Source organism: Microcaecilia unicolor, chromosome 4 (assembly GCF_901765095.1).
Source record: "Microcaecilia unicolor chromosome 4, aMicUni1.1, whole genome shotgun sequence".
Lineage (NCBI taxonomy): Eukaryota > Metazoa > Chordata > Amphibia > Gymnophiona > Siphonopidae > Microcaecilia > Microcaecilia unicolor.
In genome coordinates, this window is record NC_044034.1 from 366,278,643 (window position 1) to 366,306,083 (window position 27,441).

Genomic DNA, 27,441 nt, shown 5'->3' on the forward strand with positions numbered 1-27,441 from the left:
GTCCCGCTGGCAGATGCGAGTACCCCACCGGTGTCTGGTAAGCAGGCATGGAATTGGGGGAGGATTGTGAGAAGTGTGGGAGAGTCATGGACTCTAGACAGGATATCTACCCGGAGGAGCGGCACTTTGGTCGTGTGTGTTGTGTTTTGCAGGTGGAGGCATACGACCGGCGGCATGGATCCGAAGGAGCTGCTGGCGTTTATGGTACAGCAGTTCCAGAAACAACAAGAGATGGCTCGGAAGTTTCTGGAGGAGTCCCTGGCGGCATCTCGAGCCCAGCAGCAGCCTCTGCTAGACCTATTACAGGATCGTTTGCAGGCTGGAGGAGCAAGAGGGTATGGAGAGCCTTGCCAGGTAAATTGGCTGCCCTGGGGAAAATTGGCTCCAGGGGATGACATCGAGGACTATCTGGGAACCTTTGAGCGGGTGGCAGTGGCAACAGAGTGGCCTTAGGAGCAGTGGGCCATTCGATTGGCTCCAGCATTGGCTGGAGAGGCCTTGGCGGCGTTTCGGGGTTTGACTCCAGGTGAGGTAACTGACTATGGCCGCCTTAAAACAGCCATCTTGGACAGGTATGGCGTCAGTGAGCGGGCTTACTGTCGCCTCTTCCGGAGGTGGACAGAGGGCCAGACCCCGAGAGCTCTGGCGCAGAAACTAATGGACCCTGCCACAAAGTGGTTGGACCCTGAGAAGAGGTCAGTAAGGCAGATCTTACAAGAGCTGGTATTAGAGCAATTTCTAGAGGCTCTGCCTGCCCCAATAAGAACTGACTTGGTCAAGAGGGGTAGTGAAATGTTGGAAGTAGCTATCAAATGTATGGAATGTTACCTTGAATCACAATGTTTAGGAGGACAAGGGGGGTTTGCCTCCCAGTCCAAAGCATGTCTGAGAGAGCTTCTCAGGAAAAGGGGACCCTGGGAACAGAGGCCAGGCAGAGTGTGAATGAGGAGAGAATGTGTTATAGATGTGGGGAAAAAGGGACACTTAAAGAAGGATTGATTTGTAAGGTTGGGATTCACCTCCTACTCCCAGGGGCCAGGTGTGAAGCCATGGCAGCGAACAGTTGAGGTACTGGATCAGACAGCCTTTGCACAGTCTTTGGGGGAGAAGCTGCAGGGTTTCTTTGATAAATTTAGAGAAGGTGGTCTCTCGGTTTCCGGTCTACATAAGGTTCTGCAGACTAATTCCCCCAGAAGAACCTACGATGATGTCCTTGAAAGGTGGGAATCGGGATCTAAGCAGCTTTAGGTTGAAAATAGAACCCCTAAAATTGATTAAATGGATTCCAGATATCTCAGTTAGTGTTGAATTAAGGGAATGCCAATTTTGAACTTTACATAGAGCATACTACTCAAGATCGCCTATTTAAGATAGGGGCGGTGGAGACCCCAGCGTGCCAGAAGTGTAAGCAGGGTAATAATTCTTTTTTTTTCACTCCTTTTGGGAATGTAGGGGGGTACAGGAGTTTTGGAAAGCGGTTTTTAATTATTTAGGGGTATTGTTTGGTTGCGAGATACCACTCTCACCGGCAACAGCATTACTGGACTCATATGGTTCAGTTACCAATATTCGTCGTGGACCATATATATTGTTTCTAAGGAAAGAAGGTTTTGGCTAAGAAAGTAATACTGGGGGTCTGGGTGGGGGAGGATATGCCATCATTTTGGGCATGGAGAAACAGATTACATGCGTTAATGCTATTAGAGCGCCAATATGCCCGATTTACTCCTGGAAAGAAAAAAAATTTTCAGGCGGTGCGGGAAGTGTATGTGGAGTCCCTTCTGCATAGGGCCAGGAATCTGTTGTTGAATTCTCTTTAAGCTGCAAGCCAAATAAGGTCAAAAGGGATGCCTCATGGTTGGGGATTCTCATGGAAGATAGAAAAGGTAACTGGGGGAGTCCTGCCCTGGTGGGGGTCTCTTTTCTCAGGACCTGTGTTGTGTATAAAAAAAATTTTTTCTTTCTTTCTTTCCTTTTCTAGGTGGGTCTGGTAAAGGAGGTTAGAAGAGTAGGAAGGATTGGAAGGAAGAAATGTTTAGATAATACAGTTATTGCTGCAGGTTATCACTCGGTTTAGCGGCAATATTTTGTTTGACAGATGATTCTAGTCACAGGTAAAATCTTGATATAAGCTTTTAGGATATAAGGGAATTAGGTCATCAATAAATGGGTAAACTCAGGGGAAGGGAGGGGGGAAGGGGGTTATAATGCAGAACTTTGATGACGATCTGACCAAATCTTATTCTTACTTATATTGTCTCTAGATTTGTTTTCTGTGTTATGACGTTCTCAATAAAAATTGTTGAATCATAAATATACAGCAATTCAGTGATGCCACCAAAGTTTGGTTAACTATACAGTAGAGTGTATTTTTTATAGCAATAAACAGTTCATATTTATGATTGTGTATATGACTATTTTCATATTTATTAATTTAAGACCTACTGTACATGATGAACGTTCATGTTCAGCAAAAAAAGTAAATTACGTAAAACTGTGATAGTGTAAGCCTAAGACTGCATAAGCACTATACTAGCAAGTCTCACTGCAGTGCAGGGAATGTCTCATCAAGAAAAAAGCCTGGCAAATTTAAGTCCAGGCAATAGTAAGCCTGCAATAGTATCCACATTTCTCATGTGACATTTAAAAGTATTAATGGTTTAATGTAAGCGTAATACTTTGCTTGACAAATGTAGAGGTATTTTGCATTTCTAATTAATAGTCTGTGAAGAAGGGGATAAGGAACAGAGGGGGGGCACTGGTGGAGAAGATAAGGCCCAGAGGAGGGGACAACCCAGATTCTTAACTCAGGGAGTTCCACATGTCAGGAGAAGGCATAGATCATTTTCCCCAGAGGGCTGGAGGCAGGGTAAAAACTACGATGCCCAGCAGCCCTTGAGGAGGTCTTACAACAGAATCAAAGACTTCCTATCCCAGCAGCCCCCAGTGGAGCCCAAGGGAAAGGCAGGTAAAGGTGAAACCCAAGACATGGTCGGGAGACCAGGAATGGAGGGGGAGCCTCTAAGCAGAACTGATCAGGGGGAGGAGGATCAGCTGGAGAATGGGTGGGGGCGAGGAGCCCATGGAATGGAAGGGGGAAAGGGAAATGGGACTTGATGTACCGCCTTTCTGTGGTATTTTGCAACTGCATTCAAAGCAGTTTATATATATTCAGTTACTTATTTTGTACCAGGGGCAATGGAGGGTTGTGACTTGCCCACAGTCCCAAGGAGCTGCAGTGGGAATCGAACCCAGTTCCCCAGGATCAAAGTCCGCTGCACTAGCCACTAGGCTACTGAGGCAAGAGGAGCCGATGGATATTGCTACTCTGGCAAGATCCAAAGGTGGAAAGTTCAAACAGCAGGTAACCGCTTGGTGCGGGGTCTTGGTAAAAAAAGGAAGGCAGTGGCTAACGTGGAGGAGACAGGAAGCGACGGGGTAAAGGGGGAGGAAGCCAGGAGATACGGCTAGCCAGAGAAGGGTGGGACCCCGGAGGCTCTCTCCCTCTGAACTGCTGGTGGGATTTTTAAACTGCTTGTTTTTGAACTGCCTGTTTGGAAGTGCTTGTTTTCCTTGAACTGCTTGTCTTTTTTGGAATGGTTTTTGTTTTTGGAATTGCTTATTTTGAATTGCATCATTGTGACTGCTGAAATTCATGCCCTGTTTGTGTTGAACTGCATTATTGATACTGATGGGGGATTTCTGAGCTGGGTGTTTATGAACTGCATTTCTGAAGCTGTTGAGATTCTTGAACTGTTTTGCTTTTGGAAATGCATTATTAAAACTACTGGGGGGTTTTTTAAACTGTTTGTTTTTGGAATTACATTATTGAAACTGCGGGAGTCATTTTCCTGACTGTATATTTCGGGAGCTGTGCTGAAATAGTGCTGCTGACGTACGTACCCCAGGTCAGAGAGCACATCTGGGGATTACATTCAATATACCTTGCATCAATGGCAAATCTATAGCAAATTATTGGCTCACATTAAAATTAAACATGGAAAGGCCATTCTATAAGTTGTTGTCCATGGTTACGTGCTCTATGCATGTGTAAATGCACAAAAAATTAGCACTTATGCGCATAAGATTACATCGGTTACCAACTGAGCAGCAAGTACATTTTAAATTATTATTATTGATTTTTAAAGTTGTAACTAGCTGTGTATCAGTAATGGTGCCGTCTAATCATAAGATCTCCAAGCACTGAAGTCAGCACACAAACGATTGTTAGGTGTACCTTCTTTTCACTCAGTCAGATGTGAAGAATATAGATTATCAATCTTTTATATAATTGGACCAAATCTGTGTCTAGAGATATGGGAAATGCAAACTCTGGGACACTTCAAGAGGCAGTTGAAAATGTTTCTTTTCCAACAGTTTTATGGTATAGACAACAATACTGAAATATCCACTGTGGTGGTTCTGGTGATATCACCGTTCCGATGAGGTGTCTTCATGTGTTTGACAAGATTTTCTTCACCCCCAGTCACTACAAAGGCATGAGAACCTTGCTAGGATACCAGAGAATTTGCCATTCTGTGGAGGAAAAGCAGGGATGGGAAAGGGGACTTGATATACTGCCTTTCTGTGGTATTTTGCAACTACATTCAAAGCGGTTTACATAGTATATTCAGGTACTTATTTTGTACCAGGTGCAATTGAGGGTTAAGTGACTTGCCCAGAGTCACAAGGAGCTGCAGTGGGAATTGAACTCAGTTCCCCAGGATCAAAGTCCACTGCACTAACCACTGGGCTACTCCTCCACTCATTCCACCAATAAGAGCCAACCTCATCAGTGATGTCACAATGGCTTGATTGCCCGATACTTGGCTCACTTCTGATATTGTGATGTCATAAGGGAAAGGGAAATTGGACTTGATATACCGCCTTTCTGAGGTTTTTGCAACTACATTCAAAGCGGTTTACATATATTCAGGTACTTATTTTGTACCAGGGGCAATGGAGGGTTAAGTGATTTGCCCAGAGTCACAAGGAGCTGCAGTGGGAATCAAACTCAGTTCCCCAGGATCAAAGTCCACTGCACGAACCACTAGGCTACTCCACCAGTTCCCCACTGTTTCTGATCTGCTGTTTTTTTCAGGGATTTATGCAGCAAGATTATTGATCAGAAAGCCTACAGAAGCAACTATAACGTTCTTCTTATAAAAGGTCTGAATAAGGCTCTACACCAATGACTGGTTGATTAAAACAAACTGATTGAAGACATCTGGGAATCTGCACTTCCAAGTAGATTCCTATCCACTTGGACCAGAAGGTGGAGCTGTTTCAAGTTTTGTCAGGATAAAGTATTTTCACCAATTAAGACTGCTTAATCTTAAATGGTTATTTGTAGCACACATTAAGCAATATGAATATTTCACAATATAACTTTTGGATTGTCTGGTTTTCTTTATAGACCACAGAGCTATTATTATCCAAGACTATAGAAGTTCTCTGTGTTAAGTTACTTGGAAAAAAAAGTTTCAAGTAATCCATGTAGAAATCTGCAATGTTCCTCTGTCTGTCCAAAACAAAGTGACAGAGAAGGCAGGAGGAGTCCCTTGGATTCTCTCCTTCACATTTTGTGGTCCCATCTCTCTCTACCAAAGCAATTCAGTAAGATACTCAATATTCAGGCCAGTTCTCAGGGCTGGCATTAGGGGGTGGCAACCATGACAATTGTCCTGGGACCCCCCCATCTACAGGGGGTCCCAAGCCAGCCTCAAAAAGAAGGAAACACAACCTGAAGCATAGGGGCTGGCTCTGTGGGTGCTGAGCAAGTCCCTTGGGGGAGGGGTAATATGTATGGTGTTTGGCACCCCCCCCCCCAATCATTTTGAAATGTTGGGACCCCCTCCCCAGTCTCTGCCCTGGGTCCCTCATATCTAACACTGGCACTGCTAATCACTACTGGGTCTAGTGCATAATATTTCCTGTGTCTTTAGATGAAGCAGCTGGTCCCACTAAACAGTGATGTTATTCATACACTGGAAACAAATCATCTAGACAAAGATGCTGAAAAGAGGGAATTCTGCCTGCTTGGGATGCAGTAAATCCACCAGGAAACATATGGTCCCCGAAAGACCTTCAAATAAGTTGTAGACGTTTTCCAGTGTGTGTGAGCCGGCTTTGAACTCCTCTGAAAACAGGAACTCCGCAAACCTAAAAGGATGAATGAAATGCAGAGTCAGGATACACATAGGTCTAAGCAGTTGCCTCACCTTACTGTACCATAAAAATATAAGAACTGCCATACTGGGGCAGACCACTGCTCTTCAAACCCAGTACCCTCTTTCCAAAAGGTAGACAGATCCCATGCTGCAAATCCCCAGTCTACCTCGATAATAACAGTTTAGCAACTTTTCCTCCAGGAACTATTTAAACTTAGATATGCTAACTGCTTTTACCACATCCTCCAGAAACAAATTCCAGCGCTTACTTGGGATTCAAAGGAAAAATACTTTTCTGATTTGTTTTAGTTTAAATCTTTTTTATTGACTGAAAGAGCAATGCAAACCAACATTAACTTCCACATTAACATTGTACAAGTATCAATTAAAAAGAAAAAAAAAAAAATAAAATCTTCTAACATTCCAGTCAATGAAGTTTTTCTTTTATCCCCCCGCCCCCCCTCCCCTTCCCTAAACCCTCTGCTTTATAGTTCAACATTTTATTTGTGACCATGCATAATTCTCCATTTATCCATAATTCCCATTACCTATTCATCCTCTTTCAATACCGTCCTCATTCCAATCTCTTATGGTCCCACTAGGAACAAATATTATAATAATAAAAAAAAAAATAAAAAAAAAAAAATCTCCCTCTTTACAGTCTATTCAACAGGAAACTGCGGGTTCTTGAGGATAATGATTGTATGTACATTTCCCAGATTCCCAAAAACACCTTTCTTCTCTTGGGGGAAGATCCCACCACCCTTCTTTCCTGCAGAAGCAAGTCATATAATCGGTTTCTCCAGTGCCAATAATCTGGCGGCTCCTCTGTCATCCAGCCATTCAAAATAAGCTTCTTTCCCAGTATGCTAGCCTTGCGGATGAACTGCCGAGCCCCTTTTTGCGGAACTGCTAATGTTTCATATTGATCTAACAAGACCCCCATGGGGGAAAACTGAATTTTATGCTGCAACACCTTTTCCAAATATTGAGCTATTTGCCTCCAAAAATTTTTTATTTTGTAACAGTCCCATAAGTAGTGAAATAGCGTGCCCTCTCCCTGCCGACACTTAGAGCACAAAGGATCCGGGATCCCTCCCATATGGAACACCTGAGATTTGGCCATGTATGCTCTGTGTAAAATTCTATATTGACATTCTCTCAGATTTGCATTTCCTGACAGTGAGGGTATTCGTGACACTAGCTTCCGAAAGTTAATTTGCAAATTAGGCTGTTTCAAATCTCTCGCCCACTTCTGTTGTATTTTGCCCGTCTCCTTCCCTCCTCCCAACTCCCATAGGGCTTTCTGCAGCCCTGAGACCGATAACCTCTCCCCAGGGATGGAGCCATAGAATTCTCTAACTCTACGCCCATGTCTTCCACCCACCTGTTCTGAATCCAATGAACGAACATAGTGAGCTAGCTGCCCATATGCGAATGTGTGGCTGTAATCTATACCTACTCCCAAGGCTCCCAGACCCAATAACTTTCCCCGAGAATCAAGGACATGCTCTAACCTTGTAATACCTAATTCTGCCCATCGAAGAAACACTTTATTTTCTGAGCCCGGTTTAAATTGGGGGTTACCCTGTATTGGCAAAAGATCTGATGTCTCTGCCCCTAACCCCCAACTCCTATTTAATTCCTTCCAAATCTCTCTGATGGGTCTTAGCAACACGCTGTTGCCCACCTGACTAGGTATAGCGGTCCCAGGGCATTGCAGCAAATAATATATATGATATGGCTTAAAGTATTCCTGTTCCAAACTCCTAGGCGTAAAATCCTGCCTATCTAACAACCAATCGCCCAAGTGTCTCAACAAACAAGCTTGGTTGTAACGACGGAGGTCTGGAAGACCCATCCCCCCTTCCCTCCACGAGCCCATTAATGTCTTCAAGGGAAGCTTTGGCTTGGAATCCCTCCATACGAATTTCCTTACGTATTTATGTATCCGATTCAGGTCTTTATTCTTTAGCTTCAAGGGTAGTACCTGAAAAGTATAGAGCCACCTTGGGAACTCAACCATTCTAAATAGGTGTATCCTCCCATGTAAAGTAAGTGGTAAAGCTTTCCACCTCCCTAGTTGTTCCTTCATAGCGTCTACTAGCCTGGTTATATTGGTCTGGTATAGGGCTGTTGTATGCATAGTGATCCGCACTCCTAAATATCGAAGAGACTCCACTGCCCATTTCAAAGGAAATGTGCCTCCCCATAGCCTTCTCACACTATCTTTAGTCGTCAATGCCAAGGATTTTGAGTAGTTGATCTTGAAACCTGAAAAATCTCCATACTCCTGGAAGAGCTCTAATAAAGCCTCTAAAGAACGCTTGGGCTGGGTAAGGTGTACTAAAATGTCATCTGCGAAGGCCGAGACTTTGAACCCTTGCGGGCCCCACTTTACCCCCGTCACCTCTGGATGGTCACTAATTTCTCTGATCAGAGGGTCTAGAACCAAGACAAATAGTAGAGGCGACAGAGGACACCCCTGTCTAGTTCCTCTCCTAATTGGGAACAATTCCGACCTCTCCCCGTTTATCCACATGTAGGCCTGTGGGTTAGAGTACAGTGCCCCCACCGCTCTCCTAAATGCCCCCTCTATCCCCATTTTCCGCAAGACCTCAAACATAAAGTTCCATACCACTCGGTCAAAGGCCTTCTCTGCGTCAAAACTAACCAGCACAGAAGGCCTTTTCTGCACCTCCACTGTCTCTAAGGAAGCCAATAGTGCTCTTATATTACTTGCCACTGACCTGCCTTTTACAAAACCTACCTGAGGGGAGGCTACCAAATCTGGGAGCACCTTTGCTAACCTATTAGCCAATATCTTCGCATAGATTTTTATATCATAGTTCAACAAAGATATTGGCCTATATGATCCCACTTCCCTTTCATCCCTTCCGGGTTTTAATAGTACTATTACTTTCGCCTCATTTAGCCTATCTGACAAAGTGCCTGATGTTATCATTTCATTAAAGAGGTTAATTAATGGATTTGTCACTTGTTCCTGTACTAGTTTATAAAAGGCCATGCTAAACCCGTCTGGTCCCGGCGCTTTATGTATTTTACTTTGCTGCAATGCCAACATCAACTCCCCTTCCTCTATAGGGCTATTCAGTGCTTCCAATTGCGGCTCTGAAACCCTAGGTAGCTCTTGATTTGCCAGATATACCTCACTATCCGGAATTATGTCCGACGGTTTTTCATATAGTGCCTTATAATAGTCCCTGAATCTACTGATGATCCCTTCTGTCTCTCGGATTATCTGCCCTCTTCCATCTTTAATTTGTAAGATCCTATTAGGCCCTCTCTGCCCCTTTACTAACCTGCTCATTAGAGTTCCCACCTTATTCCCATACTGGAAGAGCTGGTGTTGATAGTACATTTGTGATTTCCTTGCCCTCTGGTGTAGTAATTCATTTAACTCTCTTTGAGATGCTAATAGTGCTCTTTTCTGTTCCTCCTTTATTGTCTCACCGAATCGCACCCTCCGAGCTACAATCTCTTTTTCCAGACGAAGGATTTCTTTATCCCTCATTTTCTTAGCTCGGGCCCTATATGCTATGATCTCCCCGCGCATTACTACTTTTGCTGTTTCCCAATATAAACTTGTTTGCTGTTGATGGCTCCTATTATGCTCCTCGAATTCCTTCCACTTCCCCCCTATATATTCCTTAAAATGTGGATCTCGGTATAATTCAAAGGGGAATCTCCAATTACTCCCTCCTCCCCAATTTCTAAACACCTGCATCTGTATATATATGAGTGAGTGGTCCGATATTTCACATGGCCCTATTTCTGCTGTTGGTGTATGTGTAAAGAGACCCCTAGAAATTAAAAAGTAATCAATGCGCGATTGTGTCAAGTGCGCTCTGGATACATGCGTATAATCTCTATGTGTGGGGTGGAGTACTCTCCATATATCGATTAAATCCAAAGTCGAGCAGAGAAAGGGCAGGCCTCTGCCCTCACCACCCTGTGGTGTGGTCGCGGAGCTACTCCTGTCCATCTGGGTGTTATATACCTGATTGAAATCTCCTCCAAGTATTATATTGCTCTCCTGGAAGGGGCTCAGCAGTTCTATTAGTGTCTTATAAAATTTGTAATCAAAGGTATTTGGTGCGTATACATTACAGAAAGTGTACCTATTGTTTCCACATTCCACTTCTGCCAGCACATATCTGCCCTCCTCACTTCTTCTGACTGACTTTATTTGTATCTGCAATCCTTTTCTAAACAACATTAACACTCCCCCTTTTTTCCCCTTCGCCGGGGACCCCACCACCTCCCCCACCCAACCTTTCTGAAATTTACTATGTTCCTCTGCTGTTAAGTGTGTTTCTTGGAGGAAGACCACGTCTGCCTTGTGCCGCTGCATGGCCTGCAAAACTTTGGTTCGTTTGATGGGTGATGAGATCCCCCCCACATTCCAGGAGACTAATTTAATCGTCCCCATATCACATTTTTATCTTCATTTCTTCGCTCCATATCTCTTATCGGTGGGGATGCACCCCCCAGCCCTTGGGTGCCTCCCCCTTTGCCATCTCCACCCATTTCCTGCCTTTGCCCTCTCAATGTTACATGAACTGCAAAAAAGGTTAAAACAAAAGGAAACTTAAGAGCCAAAAAATATAAACCCCTTGTTGTCTCCCTCCTCCCTCCCTCCCTTCCCTGTCCCCTTCCCTTCCTGCTGCTCCCGAAGGACCAGTCTGCCGTTCTCGCTAGAGAACCGGTCACGCCCCTGTTCCCCCTCGTCCCCCCATCGCCGACCTCCATGTTATGCTACTGTTCCCCAAATTTGCTACCTGTTTTATGTCTCTTTTGCTTGTCACAGATTTAACCAACCTTTCCCAATAGCAGATATAATCAACCTGATAAACGATTTTAAACTTTCAACTCCTCTTTTTACTTTACCCAGCTTATGATCCTGAGCACTCAGCTTATGATACTCTAATGTCTCTTCTTGGCTAGAGCTTTTATTAACTATCTTGATTTAAGTCCAAGCTCTCTTTGTCTCCGAGCGTATTTTCGGTAATGTCTCTGCTTGGCTCAGAATGTTTATCAACTATCTTGATTTAAGTCCAAGTTCCCTTTGACTCCGGGTGCTCCACTGTCTCTCCCACTGTCTTCTTCTTTTATTATTTTAGCCTGTTTTGGCTGATCTGTTCTCTTCATAAACTTTTAACTGTTGTAACCAACCTTTTCTTTTTACAAATCTTATCAACCTTATAAACAACTACAAACTGTTAACTCTTCTTTATACTTTACCCAGCTGATGATCCTGAATGCTCAGCCTGGTTTTCTTCAATGTCCCTACTTATCTCAGAGTTTTTATCATCCATCTTTGATGTGAGTCCAAGTTCCCTTTGACCCTGGGTATTCCACTGTGTCTCCCGCTGTCTTCTTCTTCTGTTATTTTAGCCTGTCTGGGCAAGCTGTTCTCTTCATGGATTCCTCTGACCTCTCGCTTGTGCCTGCTCACTCTCTTCTCCCCCGTTTTCCAGCATTTGATTGGCAAATTGTGAAGCTTCTGTGTGTGAGCTGAAAACGTGCCATCTGCCCTCGTACTGTATTCTTAATTTTGCTGGAAACATCAGAGCAAATCTGGCTTTTTTTGCGTAGAGACGTTTGCATACTTCAGTAAATTGTCTACGCTGGGCTGCAACTGCTGTTGAAAAGTCCTGAAAACAGAGCACACTACTGTCTTCATATAAGATCTTTCCTTTTAATCTCCATTCCCTCAATATTTCTTGCTTATGCGCATAGTTCAGTATTTTACAGATTACCACTCTCGGTCTCTCTGCACTCTGTCCTGCTCTTCCCAGCCTGTGTGCTCTCTCTATTTTCAACTCCTTCTCCAGCTTCGGCATCTTTAGCACTTTGGGCAGCCATGATTCCAAAAATCCCGCCAATTCCACCTCTCGTATCGATTCTGGCAGTCCGATCAGCCTTAGGTTATTTCGCCGCGATCTGTTCTCCAGATCTTCGACTTTTGCTTCCAACTTGTCCAGTCTATTTTTCAGTTCATTTTGTTGGAGTTCATGTTGCTGACACTGATCTTCTACATCTGACACCCTCTGTTGAAATCCCGTTAAATCGGTGCGCAGACTTTCTAGTTTATCATCCATCTGCCCAAGCTGGTCTGATATTTTCTGAAGCTTTCTGTCTACCGACACTTCCAGCAGTGCTGAGACCTCGGCTGCTATTTCTGCCGCCCAAGCTGAGCTTACGGACTCGCCAACCACGCCGGCCTCCGCCATTTTGTTTTCTCCCACGCGGCTTCGGGCTCCCTCTCTCCGAGGTGTTTTCGCGGCCATTCCGACCTGCTTGCCGCTTAGCTGTACAGCAACTTATTGCGTGAGTATTCCGGTTTCTGCTGTTACTTTTCTTTTTGGGGTTTGTATCGATTTCGACGGCGCTTGGGGAAGTTGTTACCCGAGGGGACCCAGAGCTTTAACGAGCGGCGTTCACCCCGTCGCCTAGCATCACGTGACCTATTTCCTGATTTGTTTTAAAATATACTACTTACTAATATCATGGCGTGTCCCCCAATCTTTGTACTTTTTGAAAGTGTAAACAACCAATTCACATTTTCCCTTCCACTCCAGTCATTTTATAGACCTCTGTCATATCTCCCCTCAGCTGCCCTAACCTCTTTAGTCTTTCCTCATAGGGGACTCGTTCCATACCCTTTATCATTTTGGTCACTTTTCTCTCTATCTTTTCTAAATTCTGCTTTATCTTGAAAAGTGGTGGCCAGATTTGCTCACAATACTCAAGGGGAGGTGCTTCATGTAGTGACAAAGAGACCTAATAATATTGTTTTACTCTCCATTCCTTTCCTAGTAACTCCTAACACTCTGTTTGCTCTTTTAATCACCGCTGTGCATTGAGCAATCAAATTTCACCAGATTGTCTAAGATGATGCCCTAGTTCCTCAATCCCTTGTCCTCTCTCTCTACTGCCTTCTGTGTCTGCATGTACCATCTCCTTATTAACTGGTCAAACAAATCTCGAGGTGAAGGGCAGGGGTAACCACAAATCAGCAACAACAACAATAAAAAACATGCCCAAATGACTTACAACACTTAAAAAGAAGTTGAGCAGATTCACTGTAGAAATATTAACGGACCTCAGAGGCGACTCGTTTCACAAGAGCCAACATGCTCATGGGCTCACCTTCCCTCATCAGTGAAAAATGACTTAATATTTACTTAAACGTCATATTATTGCTTACTAGTAAAAAAAAAAAAGGCCTGTTTCTGACACAAATGAAACGGGCGCTAGCAAGGTTTTCCTCGGAGTGTGTATGTTTTACAGAGTGTGTGAGAGTGACTGTGTGATAGAGAGAGAGTGAAGAGTGTGTGACAGAGAGAGTGAGACTGGGTGGGAGTGTGTCTGTGTGAGAGAGAGTGTGTGTGTAAGAATGAGAGTGTGTGCCAGGGGCCCCCTCCCTTCCAGTTCCAGGGTGGGCCCCTGCGGGGCCCCATCCCTTCTTTCTCCCTCCCTCCTTCCTCCCTCCCAGTTCCAGGGTGGCTGTCCCCCCCTCCGTGTCCCCCATTTTCAGGGTGGCCCCCTCCCTCCCAGTTCCAGAGTGGCCCCCCCTCCCTACCTCCCAGTTCCAGGGTAGCCCTCCCCCTACCTCCCAGTTCCAGGGTGGCCCTCCCAGTTTGGCCCCCCCCCCCCCCGAGTTGCAGGTGGCCAGCGAAAAAGGAGACTCCATGGAGAGGCAGCTGAGCATTACTGTGCAGGATGCTGAGCTCTGGCTGTGCTTCAAGGAACCGACCAATCCTATTTAATAGAATGCACCTCCAACCTCGTGTGGTTGGTCACTTCAGGAGATGGATACAGAGAGCAGGAATGCCTCAGCCATGCAGCCAGCTTCAGAATGTTGGAGGTGCGTTTTATTATATAGGATATCAGTGGTTCCCAAACCTGGTCCTAGAGGCACCCCAGCCAGTCAGGTTTTCAGGCTATCCACAATGAATATTCATGAGATTTGCATGCACTGCCTCCACTGCATGCAAATCTCTCTCATGAATATTCATTGTGGAAATCCTGAAAACCCGACTGGCAGGGGGTGCTTCCAGGGCCAGGTTTTGGAATTACCGTCCTGTAGCATCCATCCCACTAACAACCAAACTGACGTAAGGCATCGTAGCCAAACAGCTCACAGAATATATCGACAAATTCTCAATACTACATGAATCGCAATCGGGCTTCGGGTCCCTCCATAGTACAGAAACTGTACTAATTACTCTTATGGCCAAATTCAAGCAGGAAATTGCAATAGGTAAAAACATCCTCCTTCTCCAATTTGACATGTTGAGTGCATTCGATATAGTAGACCACAATATACTGCAAAGAATACTAGACAAGATAGGAATAGGAGGGAATATACTCAAATGGATCAAGGAATTCCTAACTGCAAGGTCATATCAAGTAAAGTCAAACTCGAGTACTTCACCACCCTGGAAAACCGATTGTGGAGTACCACAGGGATCACCCCTCTCTCCCATTCTGTTCAACTTAATGATGACCCCATTAGCCAAGTCAATTGCCAACCAAGACCTTAACCCATTTCTGTACGCAGACGATGTCACAATATACATACCTATCAAATCAACCCCATCAGAAATCACCAATGTAATAAAGAGCAGCATAAGCATAATGGATTCCTGGGCATCGGCTTTCAAATTAAAACTCAACATAAAAAAGACACACTGTCTCATTCTTTCATCCCAACACAGCACAATCCACCCCAGAGCCACAGCCATACATACCCAGGATTACACACTACCAATCTCAGATAACCTGAAAATCCTCGACATTACCATAGACAACAACTTAATTCTAGAGAACCAAGCAAACTGCCACCACAAAGAAAATGTTCCACGCAATGTGGAAACTGAAACGGGTAAAACAATTCTTCCCAAGGGAAACTTTTCGCAATATGATTCAAACAATGGTACTAACCCACGTCGATGATTGCAATGGAATTTACGTGGGATGCAAGGAACAGATTCCAAACCGCTCAGAACACAGCGGCCAGGCTCATTTATGGAAAAACAAGATTTGAAAGTGCAAAACCCCTTTGCGAAAACCTGCACTGACTACCTATCAAAGAACGCATTGCCTTCAAGATTTGTACTTTCGTTCAACAAAATAATCCATGGCTTAGCTCCGGGCTACATGACTGATTTAATCAACTCACCAGTTAGAAACACAACAGAATCAGCAAGAACATACCTAAACCTTCACTTCCCAAGATGCAAGAGTTTCAAGTATAAATCAACATACGCGACCAGCTTTCCCTACATATGCACCCAGCTCTGGAATACATTACCAAAAGATCTGAAAACCACGAATAACCATCTAAACTTCCAAAAAAAATCTAAAGACTCACCTTTTCAAAAAGGCTTACACCAGAACAGACATAAACACCAAATAATGAAGCACAATAATCAAACTAGGAAACAGACAATACCCTATTCCTTGCCAAGATTCCCACTCTTGCATTCTGCATGGGATGAATCACCCCAATTCTAATTAATTGTACTTGTACAAACCAATCTGTACTGTTCACACCGGAGTCTGTAACCACCTCTCCGGAACTATGTAAGCCACACTGAGCCTACAAATAGGTGGGAAAATGTGGGATACAAATGTAACAAATAAAATAAAATAAACCGCTGGCTTATATCAAAGCTGTTTTTCAAAATTTTTTCATCTTATGTATAAAATTTAAAGCAACTTAGCTTTTAATATTCCAGTTGCAAGACTGCTAGCCAACATGCAGCATGTTTCACATCCAGCTGAGTCAGGATTCGGTCCTTCGCCAATTGCACACACCATGGCGAAGGACCGAACCCCAACGCAGCTGAATGTGAAACATGTCACATGTCAGCTAGCGGTCCTGCAATTGGAATATTTTTTTTAATTGCATGAAGTCTTTATTTACTGTTAAGACATATCACAAAATCCATCCAACAGTTTGTACAATACTCTGCATATTGAGAAAAGCAAACAATCCACATCACTTGATGTACCTTAGCCAATAATTTTAACAACCAGTTACCAAACCACAATTAACTTTGTTTTGTTTTTAACAGAGAAATTTAACCCCCTAACAGCCCCTCCTCCCCCCAGCAATTGGAATATTAAAAGCTAAGTTGCTTTATATTTTATACATAAGTTGAAAAGGGTTTGAAAAACAGCTTTGACATAAGCAATAACATGAAGTTTAAATAAATATTAAGTCATTTTGGACCAATGATATGGAAAGGTGAGCCATGAGCATATTGGTTTTTGTGAAACGAGTTGCCGCTGAGATCCTTTAACATTTCTACAGTGAATCTGCACAACTTCTTTTTCAGTGTTGTAAGCAGGACCGTGCTAACACGGTAAGCGAGGTAAGCATGGCAGGGGGGCGCTTCCCTCTGGGGGGCGCCGCCGCACCATGCTAACCTCGCTCGCCCTCCCGCAACATCTTTTCTTTTTTTTTCTTTTTAAATTTACCTCCGTGGTGGCGGTTCCAGCAGCGCAGCGTCAGGGAAGGAGGCGGCGCTCCCGACGTCTCTAGCCTTCCCTTCGCTGTGTTCCGCCTTCTTCTGACGTCAAGGATGACATCAGAAGAAGGCGGAACACAGCGAAGGGAAGGCTAGACGTCGGGAGCGCCGCCTCCTTCCCTGACGCTGCGCTGCCGGAACCGCCACGGAGGTAAATTTAAAAAGAAAAAAAAAGAAAAGGGATGTTGGGGGGAGAGAAGAGGGTGGGCAGTTGAACAATGGGAGCGGGAGGGCAGGGGAGAAACGAGAGCATGGATGCGAAGGGGGGGGAGAAGAGGGCGGGCCAGGCTGGGACATGGGAGAGAGAGGAGCATGGATGCGAGGGGGGTCATGGAAGGGAGAGAGGGGAATTGCTGGATAGGGATGAATGGAGGAAGCAGGGGACAGAGGAGCATGGATGGGCATGGATTGGGAGGGCAGGGCTCAGGGGGAGAGGGGAATTGCTGGAAAGGGATGAACGGAGGGGGCAGGGGACAGAGGAGCATGGATGGGTATGGATTGGGAGGGCAGGGCTCAGGGAGAGAGGGGAATTGCTGGATAGGGATGAATGGAGGGGACAGATGGGCATGGATGGATATGGATTGCAGGGTAGGGCTCAGGGAGAGAGGGGAATTGCTGGATAGGGATGAATGGAGGGGGCAGGTGACAGAGGAGCATGGATGGGCATGGATTGGGAGGGCAGGGCTCAGGGAGAGAGGGGAATTGCTGGAAAGTGATGGAGGGGGCAGGGGACAGAGGAGCATGGATGGGCATGGATTGGGAGGGCAGGGCTCAGGGAGAGAGGGGAATTGCTGGAAAGGGATGAATGGAGGGGGCAGGGGACAGAGGAGCATGGATGGGCATGGATTGGGAGGGCAGGGCTCAGGGAGAGAGGAGAAATTGCTGGACATAGAGGGGAGGGAAGAGAGATGAAGGAGATGAAATGAGGGAAAAGGAAGAGAGGAGAAAAACTGCACATGGATGAATAAAATAGGCAGAAGCTGAGGACCAGAAATGAAGAAGAAAGGAGGAAAGGAAAGAAATAAATGGAAAGGAAGCCCTGGAAAAGGAGTTAAGAGGACAGATAGCAGCAGAATCGGATACTGGGCCAGCATGATCAGAAAAAGAAAGTCACCAGACAACAAAGGTAGAAAAAAAATCATTTTATTTTCATTTTAGTGTTTGGAATATGTCCACTTTGAGAATTTACATCTGCTATCTTATTTTGCAATGTATAGCAATTTGTTTTTAAGAATATTGCTGACAATTCCTGTCAGTGTGGCAAGTGGTGAGCGATCATTTTCACAGGGGGGGGGGGGCGCCAACTGATAGGCTGCAGGGGGGCGCCAGAGACCCTAGGCACGGCCCTGGTTGTAAGTCATTTGGGCGTTGTTTTTTTTTAATTGCAGTCTTTACCTTCTCTGCAGAGAGGCATCTACCACCCCCTCTCAATAAAGCAGTATTTCCTCCTTCCAAATTCCTAGCATGACCACTTGTCCCTGTGTTTCTTTCTCCATAGAAAATGCTACCTTCTAATAAGCGGATCACACGAGAACATTCAGATCCAAAATACAGTATTAAGACAAAGCATACAATCAAAAACATAAATCAAGTCATAAAGGGTAACCCCCCCCCAATATTATTCTTGAAAATGCCAATTCAGAAAAATAAACAAGCAGAAATTTACAAAAGAAAGCAACTATTATAACATCTGAAACTAACTGATTTCACTACTAAAAGGCAAACAAAATACGGCATAATTTTAAAACACTTGACAGACAAGGAAATGAAGATAATTAGAAATTTCAGAGGTAAAATTTTAGTTTCCAACAACAAAAAAAGGGTTGAGCAAAAAACAAAATGGCCTTATAAATTCCAGTTGCAACAGTCCAGTGGATGAAATGCTACCTGAGAACATATTGCACTATTTCACAAGCAAAAAAAAAAAAAAAAAGCTTTAAATATCAGACGTTTTTAACATTAAACAATTTTTTATTAAAACATTTTCAACTCAATATACAGCTCAAATAGTAATAACAATTCGCTCAGTCAAAGAATACAGCAACATCCCCCCCATCCCACTATTTCTCCAAACATCCACCTACCCCTCCCTCCAATATCAGGTTTTAATGCCCAGGTGACTGCTAACCTTTGTGCTCTATAGATGTATTTTGAGTTGCCAGTAAGTCTGTAGAGCAGGAGAAATACGTAGGCACTGCCTGCCACCCCATGGCAGATCCCAGGTCCCTTTTTCAGCAGGCCCTTCTGCCAGGTCAGCTCCCCACAGCGAATGCAGGCGTCCAGGTACAGTGGCTTCTTGGAGATCAGATATGCTTTGGCAAACAGGTATGTAATTCCTAGGAAAACAGCAAAGAAAAATGGGACACTATTCATTCAGTTCAGAAGCAGGAGAGCAGCATCTGTTATCACAACAGCCCCCGGGCTTCCTAGACTTAGCAGGGGCTGGATCTCTTGCCCCCCCCCCCCCCCCCCCCGTGTTGCTGTCCTGGGGGGGAGGGGGCTTGAGGGGGCACTACTCCACCAGGGCAGGACTAACGGTGGCAGCCTGGGCTGCCTGACTCTTTTGGATGGGGGTGGGAGGTGTTCAGTTTTGGGGGCAATATCTTGCTGAAGATGTAAGACGACTTGTGGCGTACAATGTTAGGAGAAAGTACAGCACAATAACAGTAGTGCAAAGCGGAAGAGAGAAAAGAGAAAGAAAAAAAAGAGTAGATAAGGGGAGGGAGGGAAAACTGGAGGGGAAAGGAAGGCGGAGATGCAAAGATCAAGCTGCTGAGGAGAATGAACGATCACACAGGTAGGTCTTCAGGGATTTCTTGAATAGGCTGTGATCAGTGGTCTCTTTTAACACTGATGGGAGAGCATTCCAATAACGGGGGCACTGGTAGCAAAATGATGAGGCAAAGAGCTGCTTGTGTCGTAAGTTCCTGCAGGTAGGAAAGTGGAGATTGAGGTATAGTTTCTCTAGAAGTAAACACTTTTCCCCCAGTTTTCAACTGAAACATTTTCTAGAGGTAAAAACTTAACAGCCAAAGAACTTTAAAAGGATAGTAGGAAGGCTCAAATCTTGTTCTAAAAGACAGTTATTTTCTGTTTTTTGGTTGCTGGAGAGGTAGCACTACCACTGACCTGAATTAGGTGTTAATTAATTAAGGTGTGAGGAAGTAGAATATTTGCCAAGGTTAATAAGGGCAATCTGATTACAGAGTTAGATTGAAAGGGTCTGTTTGAAGCAGTTCCCTTAGATTCAAAACTATATAAAGAGGAAAGATTCCACTTAACTTTCTTTCTGAGAAGTTATGAGAGAAGAGGACATTTCTCTGGTAAGTGAACATTATTTTGCCTTGTGATTTGGGAACTTAAAAATTGGAGTTTAAAGGAGGAATTGTAGGTTAGTGATAGGCAGAATAAAAATATAGAAAAAGCAAACTTTAGGCAGAATAAAAATATAAAAAAGCAAACTTTATCAACTAATCTCCATACTCTTTCCCCCCTAGTTTTAAAACCTTAACTTTGCACCATAGCATTAACAGATAGCCTCTAGCAGGCACTACAGGACCTAGTTTAGACTTCCAATGTAAACTTTGGAAAGAACTGCGGTTTTTGAGTGCAATATGTCATGTTATTTCTTTGAACTACATTTACAATTGTACTCTAGGTGAAAGATTAACCTGGAGCTCCATGACACCAGTGCACCAGCTCATTCTCCCGCTCGATCATCTCTCCAAGCTCAGCTGGCCAGTTGCAGTCCTGTTCCTGATTGATGAGAAAGTCAATGCTCTGCCACACGAGTTCACGATCTGCAGGCTGGAGGTGCTCTTGGTAAGACAACAGCATCTGAAGAATGGAGGAGAGGCCGTGAGCTGCACCTGCAAACAACATATGCTGTCAAAATCAGCACATTAAAAAAATGTTACTACTCTTTTATGTCAGCTCTCTTACACACAGCGACAGAACTGTGATATAATGCATTCTTTTGGTTAACAACGTGAAGATTTTATTTACTTCTGAAAAAAGTGTGAAAATACTTCAAAATTTTCAAAAGTAAGAGCACTAAAGCAAGTCCCCTCCAAAATATTTTCCCTTTTCTTTAATACCTGTAATCATTATACTTATTTTGACTTCCAAACGCATAAGGACACTCACAGAGTTTTGTGGCTACCCTAAACAAGAGATATTTGATCTCCTGACATCTAAAAAACATACTGTATGCCTGGAGCCTCAGCTCTCATTTCACCACTTCTGTACATGACCTAAGGCAAATCACTTCTCCATGAGACTCGTTTCCCCCAACAGTAGAATGTAATAATAATAATGACAATTGCCAGCACTTGTCCTTCTCCATTTTGAATACTACCAAACAATGTATAAACCAAACATCATTTGTCCCTAAGGCCCTATGCTTGAAAAAAAAGAATCAAGATCCTTTTTGGATCGAAAGCGCCAGTGAAAAACAAACTGCTATTCTAGCATTAGAAATGGCAACACTGAAAAAACAGTACAAAGTTTTAACCTTCACTGGAGTGGAGGAGTAAGCTAATGGGCTAAGAACCAGGACAGCCATGTTCAGATTCATCAACTGCTGTTCCCTCTGATTTTGTGCAAATCACTTAACTCCTTCATTGGCTAAAGGTATAAGCTTCAATTGTAAGCCCTCTGGAGCTAAGAACATGCCTACTGTACCACACTCAACTTGTCTTGAGCTATCACTGAAAAGGTCTGAGCTAATCTCTTCCTTCCTGGACACTCCTACAAGGAAATTTCAAAGGGACACTCTAACCTAAAACTGCTCCAGTGAACTCACCATGAAGTTTGACACCATCATCTTAAGCCTGAATGTGGCATCTCTGCAGAACTGGACAATGGCCTCACAGCCCACTACAGATGTGAACAGACATATTTAACCATCACTGATATATGCAACCAAAGCGATGGGGCTGGATGGGATACAGCTTGAAAATAGTGAAGGAAATTAGGGATGTTCTGGCGTCTGACCTTTTAAATGCTTCTTTAGAGTCAGCAGTAGTCCTAGAGAAGGGTAGATGTGAAATATATTAAGTTTAAATGTTAACAAGAGCTCAAATAAATATCAAAGCAAGAACTAATCTCCCTCATATCTCATGGATATGACCTTCTATACCTGTCCTGTGCCTCTTTTTAAGTCCAAGACTCTTTTTTCCCCCACATTTCTGCCAGAAGGCCATCCTTACATGACCCCTTATATATGGAGAAATCCTTCCCCATAACCACGCAATTTGCCTTGAGCTCTTCAGCTAGAAAAGTGTGTAATAAAGGATTGCAATTATTAGGCTCTCTCCCTCCATAAATATGCCATGATACAAAGACCATATAATTGCCAGAAGACCTGAATCAGACAATCCTGATTAGCCATTGCTATTCTGGGACAGATGTAAATGTCCACTTAATAGTTCTACTCACCTAAGTATTCTGTTCCATAATAAGAATACATGAGTGGAAGTGGTTTCCTCTTCTTCTTGGAATACTGTTTTCCAGATTCTAAAATGGCCTGGCACACAGTTTTGATCTGTACTGGGGTCAACACCTAAATAAAAAGGCAACAGGAGATGATGACTAGATTACAATGTTCTCAACGTTTAAACTATGCTTCCAATAGGTGAAAAGGTAGACTATTATCAGATTGCTTTATTAGGCATATTATTTTCTCATATTGCATTGTAGAGGAATTTAAGGCATGGGGCAGACCTAAGGATGATGTCCATTTGGTAGCTTCTTCAGAAGACAGCAGGGGACTGGAGGCTTAGGGGAGTTGGATGAGCCAAAGTAATTGAGCTGTTTGGCTAGATTATTTTACTATTAAACGGATTTTGTTAGCTGGTTTATAGCTGAGCCTCCCTAGTGAGAGTAGGACTAGTTTAAGCTGTTTCTAGTTCAATGGTATTGATAATTTTTTAATGTATTATTTTATACTGATGATGTACTGATGTATGCTATTTTATTACTTCTCATTCTTGATAAAAGGAAAGTAGTCTAAAAACACATTTCCATTTCCTTGGCTTGGGCTGGGGACTATACAACAGAAGATAAGGTGACAAATTTGAAAATATGCTATCCTTCAGTCCTAGTGTCTGAAATGAGTATATACAGGAAATATCTCTAAAGGGAGAAGACTGGGAAGGTGGTGGAAAGATGAGGGATGGACAAGAAAAGGACAAGCCTTGTTCTCCTTCTTCTTAAACTGATTAAGAATAGGACTATATGAGATGGGTGTTAGAACTCATCCCTGTCATAACTGCATATATGGGTGGTCACCTCTTATCTTAAGAAAACAGATTCCAAAGTGCAACAGTGGGGTTATGACAGGATATTTGGAACTTATCTCTGCCAACAGGCTAGGACTGCCCTGGTGTTTGTTAATTGGTAAATAACACTATTGGTACATAAAGCAATCTTGACTGCAAGAAGCACGTTATAGTAACTATATGTTAATATGAGAGAGGCATTTTTGGGAATATATAGAAGAAAATAGATCACTGTTAATAGTCAAAGAATGCCACTTTTTGTACTGTGCTAGATGGGCAAGTTCCAGGTTGACAGACGTTAAGGAATGACTACTCTAAAGAAGAAAATCTGTGTACACAGCACATACATGGATTATGAGCTAGCTATGTTATTAGGCATGGATTTCTACAAGTGGAAAGAAAGCAGAATGTTGTCATAATAAAGACACTTTCCATTAAAGGTTGAATATTCTTATCCAAAAGCTATAGAGCAACACACACTAAAAAGCACAAAATAAAACAAAGATCGTGTTTGCACTATACTTGTGAATCTAATGCTAGCTTTAAAAAACTGATTCAGGGACAACTTCAACACTACTCAAAAGGGGCATTTTACTGCAAGACTGAAATAGAAATCAAATTTCAAAAACAGAGCTTGCGAGAGTAACAGGCATCGTCACTATCCCCCACATTCTATATACAGCGACAAAGTGGCATGCGAAAAATCCAGTCGTATACTGGATTTGCATGTACAACTTAGTTAACAAGCCAATCAGCACTGTCAGCACTAATTGCCAATTAAGCAATCACTGACACTAATTAGGCATTAACTAGAATTTAAGACCACAAGTATATTCTGTAATGTGATGCCCATAAATTCTAAGTCAAACAGTTGAAAAGGGAGCGCAGCTATGGACATGGAATAGGGGGGTCATGGGCATTTCTAAAATCTATTGTGTTGTTATAGAATATACCTGGTCCACACCTAGTTTAGGTGTCAGCATTTACACTAAGTTTTATTTGGCGTAACAAAAATTTAGTTGTGTGGATGGGCACTCTGCGTATTCTATAAACCATGCGGAAATTTATTTACTATTACATTTGCACCCCGCGCTTTCCCACTCAGAGCAATTCAATGCGGCTTACATAGTAACAGGGATTACAGAGTATTGATGAAGAAGTTAAGTATATCAGAATAAAAAGAAATAAGTAAATAGAAATGGGCAAGAGTGAAGGGAGTAGGAGAGGTATGAGCAAGGGTAGGTGAACACTGGAGGAGGGGTAGAGGAGGCGGAAGGGGGATGGGACATGGAATAAGCATAGGGAAATTAGGTGGGAGAAGTGGTCTAAGTCATTATCGTTGTCTCTTGGATATGTGATGGGTAGATGGGTTCATAAGATTAATCTTGGTCATTTGGGTAGGCTTGTTTGAAGAGATGGGTTTTTAGAGATTTCCGGAAGGGTAGATAGTCACTAATTGATCAATAGGTCTGGGGAGGGCATTCCAGAGTTGGCTGCCTAAGAAGGAGAAGTTGGATCCATAATAGGTTTTGTACTTGAGTCCTTTGAAATTGGGGTAATGTAGGTTGAGGTAAGTTTGTGAAGTTACAGACATGTTTCTGGCGGGAAGGTCAATCAGATTGAGCATATAGTCCAGAGATTCACCGTGGATAATCTTGTGGATTAATGTATGGAGCTTGACGTTGATTCGTTCTCTGATAGGAAGCCAGTGAAGTTTTTCACGAAGAGGTATTACACTTTCAAATCGTGATTTGCCAAAAATGAGTCTTGCTGCTGTATTTTGGGCAGTCTGAATTTTTTTCAGGATATGTACACCTAGGCGTTTTTTTAAAGGTGCGATATATATAAAATCTAGCACTATAGCTTTTCTCTTCTGTATCTATACATAAAGGCCCTAAAAGGATCTGACTGTTAACAATGGCTTAAAGTAACCACTACTGTACCCAGTCACACCATGGTAATGATTAATTTCTCACAAGTAACTGATCCATCCTAGCTAGATGGATCATGTGTATGGCAGAAATGGGGTTGTTACTTTTTAAAAGAACTTAATTAAAACTACTGGCTTCAAAAGTACTGAAATAAAAGTAGAAAGTCTTATAAAAAATACTAAAGTAAAAGTATTAACAGTACAGCTCTTAAAACTACTTTTTTTATTAAGTAAAAAGTACTCTTAAGTTGGACCACAGAATCTAGTATGTTTACAATCTAACTTCCAGGGGGCCACACAAGGTCCTTGCTAGAAAAAAAAACAACACCCTGAACATTACAGTGGGCAGAAGAACATTAATACACCTATTGGAAAAGAAAACAAGCTGGATTAGTACAGATCAGTCCTACACGGACACTTGATGCTAATAAAATATCCAGCCTTTTTCACACATGAACAGAGATAGACTACTACTACTACTTGACATTTCTAAAGCGCTACTAGGGTTACGCAGATAGACCCTACATAAGTATTGCCACACTGGGACAGACTAAAGGTCCATCAAGCCCAGCATCCTGTTTCCAACAGTGGCCAATCCAGGTCACAAATACCTGGCAAGATCCCGAAACAGTACATTTTATGCTGCTTATTCTAGAAATAGGCAGTGGATTTTCCCCAAGTCAATTTAATAATGGTCTTTGGACTTTTCCTTTAGGAAGCCATCCAGACCTTTTTTAAACTCTGCTGAACAGAGACCAATAAAGTCTTTAATGCTGTGGCCTACTTGAAGACACACTGGAAAGATTCCATCAGATCATGATCCTCAAGGAACTTGGTTAAATCAACCAGGACCTCTTTCTCAATTACTTTTCATAGGAAAGTTAAATTAGAGATGGGGTGATAATTTGAAAAGTATATGGGTTTTTTTTTCAATAGTACATAAACCACTTCACATTTTAATTAATCCGTAAACACTCCTTCAGACAAAGAGGCATTTATAATCTTAACTACCTTAGGTGCCAAAGCCTTGTTCATATCCTTCACAAACCAGGTAGGATACGAATCTCAGGAACAGGTTGTTGAGCTAAGCTGGCCAATATAATTAAGCACTCGGGATAATTCGCATTTCACATCGCTGGTAAAATCATCCCTTTTCTTTGTCACAAACTGGATGGAGAATCTAACATCAGCGGGACAAACAGTATGCCATCTGTGTAATTGACTGGCAGAGATAAAAGTTTATTAGGTGCTTTTGCAGTGAGCCTTGTAGTTATTTGAAATACGAGCTGCAAATGTCAAAATGCAGCTGCAGACAGATGTCTTTTTTTAACTTTATTAAGTATACCTCTGGAGTATTGTGCAGTGGTTAGAAATTCTGTATTTTTAGTTGTCAATTGTTTCCTCCCCTCCCCTTCCATATGACATTAATTAACATAGCTTAAACCAAGGCACACATTTCTTAGTCATACACTTTATTTTATTTATTTATTTTATTTGTTGCATTTGTATCCCACATTTTCCCACCTATTTGCAGGCTCAATGTGGCTTACAACGTTCCGTTATGGCATTCGCCATTCCAGAGTAAAAGATATAGTTGGTGATTCATAGAGAATAGGATGACATAATAGAATTAAGCAAACAGGCATAGAAAGAACCAGTCAGAATGTAAGGTAAGTTGTGATGTGTTACAATTACAATTATTGATCATTGTGTTATTCTTGTTGAAGAGATAGGTCTTCAGGGATTTACGAAAGTTAATTAGTTCGTAAATTGTTTTTAAGTAACGTGGCAATGCATTCCACAACTGCGTGCTCATGTAGGAAAAGCTGGACGCATGTCTGTATTTTAGTCCTTTGCTTGCTTTGCCTAAAGCCTGATTATCCAGCTCTTTGCTATACATGAGACAGTACAGTCCTTCAGAAGGTTCACTGCTGGGCTGGAGGGCTGGGACAATAAGGAAGAACTGAACTGAGGTATTTTTTTATATGTCCCATCTGGTACATAGTGGGCACAAAGTGAAAAGTGAAATTTTGGCTATGCCTAGTGTTTTTGTCCCACATTCCATTGTGACATGTTGATGTACCTCCCAGGAACATAAGAGTAGCCATACTGGGTCAGACCAATTGTCCATCTAGCCCAGTATCCTGTTTCCAACAGTGGCCAAGCCAGGTCATAGGTACCTGAAAGAAACCCAAATCATGGCAACATTCTATGCTATCACAATCCCAGGGCAAGCAGTTGCTTCCCCATGTGTGTCTCAGTAACAGACTATGGACTTTTCCTCCAGGAACTTGTCCAAAACTTTTTAAAACCTAGATACGCTTAACTGCTGTTACTACATCCTCTGGAAAAGAGTTCCAGAACTATTCATTGAGTGAAAATATATTTCCTCCTATTTGATTTAAAAGTATTAAGAATTAGAAAGCAGCAAACAGTCCAGCTGCTCTACATGCAACCATATTGGCCAGTTTGTTCAAAGCTGTATTTTGTTTGCC

At 42.9% G+C, this 27,441-nt stretch overlaps 1 protein-coding gene across 1 annotated transcript in view; it reads right to left on the bottom strand.

The window, feature by feature from the left end:
* Nucleotides 1-6,002: 6,002 nt before the first annotated feature.
* The window catches only part of LANCL3 (LanC like 3), a 60,749-nt gene continuing 39,310 nt past the window's right edge, over nt 6,003-27,441 (bottom strand). The window contains exons 2-5 of the mRNA XM_030202355.1: nt 22,175-22,298; nt 20,407-20,604; nt 18,864-19,071; nt 6,003-6,162 (exon numbers count right to left, since the gene is read on the bottom strand). Coding sequence (XP_030058215.1) covers nt 6,003-6,162; nt 18,864-19,071; nt 20,407-20,604; nt 22,175-22,298 — 690 coding nt within the window. The remainder of the gene's footprint in view (nt 6,163-18,863; nt 19,072-20,406; nt 20,605-22,174; nt 22,299-27,441) is intronic.